This window comes from Pinus tabuliformis, chromosome 4_1, assembly GCF_031772625.1.
Source record: "Pinus tabuliformis cultivar Carrire ecotype Pingquan chromosome 4_1, CPIR1, whole genome shotgun sequence".
Lineage (NCBI taxonomy): Eukaryota > Viridiplantae > Streptophyta > Pinopsida > Pinales > Pinaceae > Pinus > Pinus tabuliformis.
In genome coordinates, this window is record NC_142303.1 from 571182536 (window position 1) to 571185023 (window position 2488).

At 36.2% G+C, this 2488-nt stretch overlaps 1 protein-coding gene across 1 annotated transcript; it reads left to right on the forward strand.

Annotated features, from left to right (window-relative positions):
• Positions 1-292: 292 nt before the first annotated feature.
• LOC149177186 (uncharacterized) lies at positions 293-1949 on the forward strand. The gene is made up of 3 exons (XM_089423328.1): positions 293-608; positions 924-999; positions 1089-1949. Exons 1-3 carry the CDS (start codon positions 603-605, stop codon positions 1424-1426), a joined length of 420 nt encoding a protein of 139 aa, XP_089279454.1. The 5' UTR covers positions 293-602; the 3' UTR covers positions 1427-1949.
• The last annotated feature ends 539 nt before the right edge of the window (positions 1950-2488 follow it).

Here is a 2488-nt window from a genome sequence, read left to right on the forward strand (position 1 = left end):
TAATTATACTAGTCATAGTCAACTCAGTAAAATTAATCTTAATAAAATATAAATATAAATATTTAGAAGATAAAAATGCCCCAATAAGCATTACTGTACCGAAACAACAAAGCTCATCAGATAATATTATTTGCATAGACCGACGTCCTTGTGACGCTAACACTGACTAATATTGACTATAGTGAGACTAATGGAATACATGGTCCCCTCCTTGTCCCATCGCTAGCTTTTTCTTAAGGCCTGCAATGCTATTGTGCTAGAGTAATGGAACACATCGTCTCGCTACTTGTACCGTCTGTGTCTTTTATTTGAGGCCTGCAATTGGTGCCGTGCAGCTGGGCATGGGTATAATTAACGACCAGTAAACGTTGCGTCTTCCTGGACTCTTCCTGGAACTTAACATTGCATTTTCAAGGAACTTACGGTACACCTTCACTGCATTTTCAAGGAACTTACTCTACACAGCATCTATTTATTACTGAAGCCACTGTGCCCTCATCACAAGATCTCTCGAATACAGAAAAACAACAGAGAAGATCGGTTAAGGTAATTTTGTGTGATTGGATCATAGCTGAGGCGGTTATTCTCTTTCGGCTTTCAAAATGAAGGTATATTTATATATGCTCATGTTTTAATGGGGTTGTGTAGGTTTTACTGTTTTTTATTTTAAATATTGGTAAATTTTATTCTAATTTAGTTTTCAAATTAGTAGTAGTTATTATTAGGTGCGTTATGAGTTAATGCAGACTGATTCTCAGTTATTGTCAAACTAGTAATAGTGTCATTACCAACCCTATCTTAAATGCAAACTAACTCATCATGATTGTCAAACCTACTGTTACTATCCTCACATACAAATTTTCTTGTGTTAATGATTTAAAGATCGTATATAAAATATCATTAACCATTATTTCAATTTGCAGAAAATGGTGTTTAAATCGACCATGGGGGACGAGAGAAGCAGAGCGAAAGCCATGAAGGCTGTTGTAGAATGTGGAGGCATGAATCATTTCCTGTGTCCTCCATAACATTTACTATGTGTTAGTTTCATGTTTTTCTTTACTAATTCTTTGAATGCTCTGTTTCAGTGGACTCTGTTACAGCGGATATGAAGGAGGGAAAGATAACTGTGGTGGGAGAAGCAGATCCTGTGCGTCTTGCAAAAAAACTGAGGAAATTGGGGTACAGCACGGAGTTGCTGAGCGTGGAAGAGAAGAAGGAAGAGAAAAAAGGCGCTGAGAAGAAAACAGAGGAGAAGAAGCCCCCTGCTGAGAAGAAAAAAGAGGAGAAAAAGAACGAACAGCCAGCTATTACTACAGTTTTATATCATGTGAATCCAGAAAGTGGGCACTGGCATTATGAGGGATACCCATATCAATACAAAATTGTCAGAGATGAGTATCCCACTTTTTGCACTATTATGTGAATCCAATTGGCTTTGGGCCTTATGAAGCACATCCATGAGGGATTGATTGAGTATCCCACTGTTTGTAACATATTTGTGCCCTGGAAGTATGACATTTGTGTCAGTATTCATCTGCAGGATCTGCTGCTTTAGGTTTAGATAACTATGCTACCTCTGCTTCCGCTCCTGTCAGTATTCATCTGCAGGATCTGCTGCTTTAAGTTTAGGTACCTATGCTACCTCTGCTTCTGCTCCTGACCACCCCTCTGCTCTACCTTCCTACCTTAGCTGCACATGGTGGATCTGTAGATTCTCCCGTGACTTCAAGCTAAATAAGGCATACCAGGGAGGACGGAAGCAAAGGAACAGGCAAGAACACGGAGAGTGACGCAGCCATAAGTTCATCATTGTCACAAATAAACAAAACCAGGTCATAGCTACCTATTTTATAGCTATTTCCATATTGTGAATTCAATGTTCTCATAAAAGTTATACATTGTAAACTCATAAATAGAAGTGTCATCCATTCCATTCTTATAAGGAACCTTGGCATAGATTTTTGTGGATTGTGGATTTTGGTAAGTCTTGGGTTGTGAGCAAATGAGTACATATTTTTATGTTAAAGTTATTTAAAATTATTAATAAAATAGAATTTTTGTAGTCATATATTGCATATCAATTCATAATAAACATCAAAATATAGATTTTATGATATATTTTACATCTCATGTTGTTAAAATTAAAAAAATTGGCTTAATTATAATTATTATTAAAATTAACATATGAATTAAGCATAAATTGTTATTATTATCCAATTTTAAGGTCATCTAAATTGCTTTCTGAGACTCCCTGATTTGTGGGATAAGGGACGACCCACTTACGGTAGAGATTTAACTATTAAGTTTACAAAGGCATAGATACTCTACCCTTTCTGGTTTTGAACCTGTGACCTCGAAGGAACACATGCTCTTAACCATTAGGCCCGCTCAAGTTGTATTACATCCAAAGAAAACATGTAACAAGATTTTTAATTATGAGCATTGATCCCAATTTTAATATGGATATTCTTAATCTATAAATAGA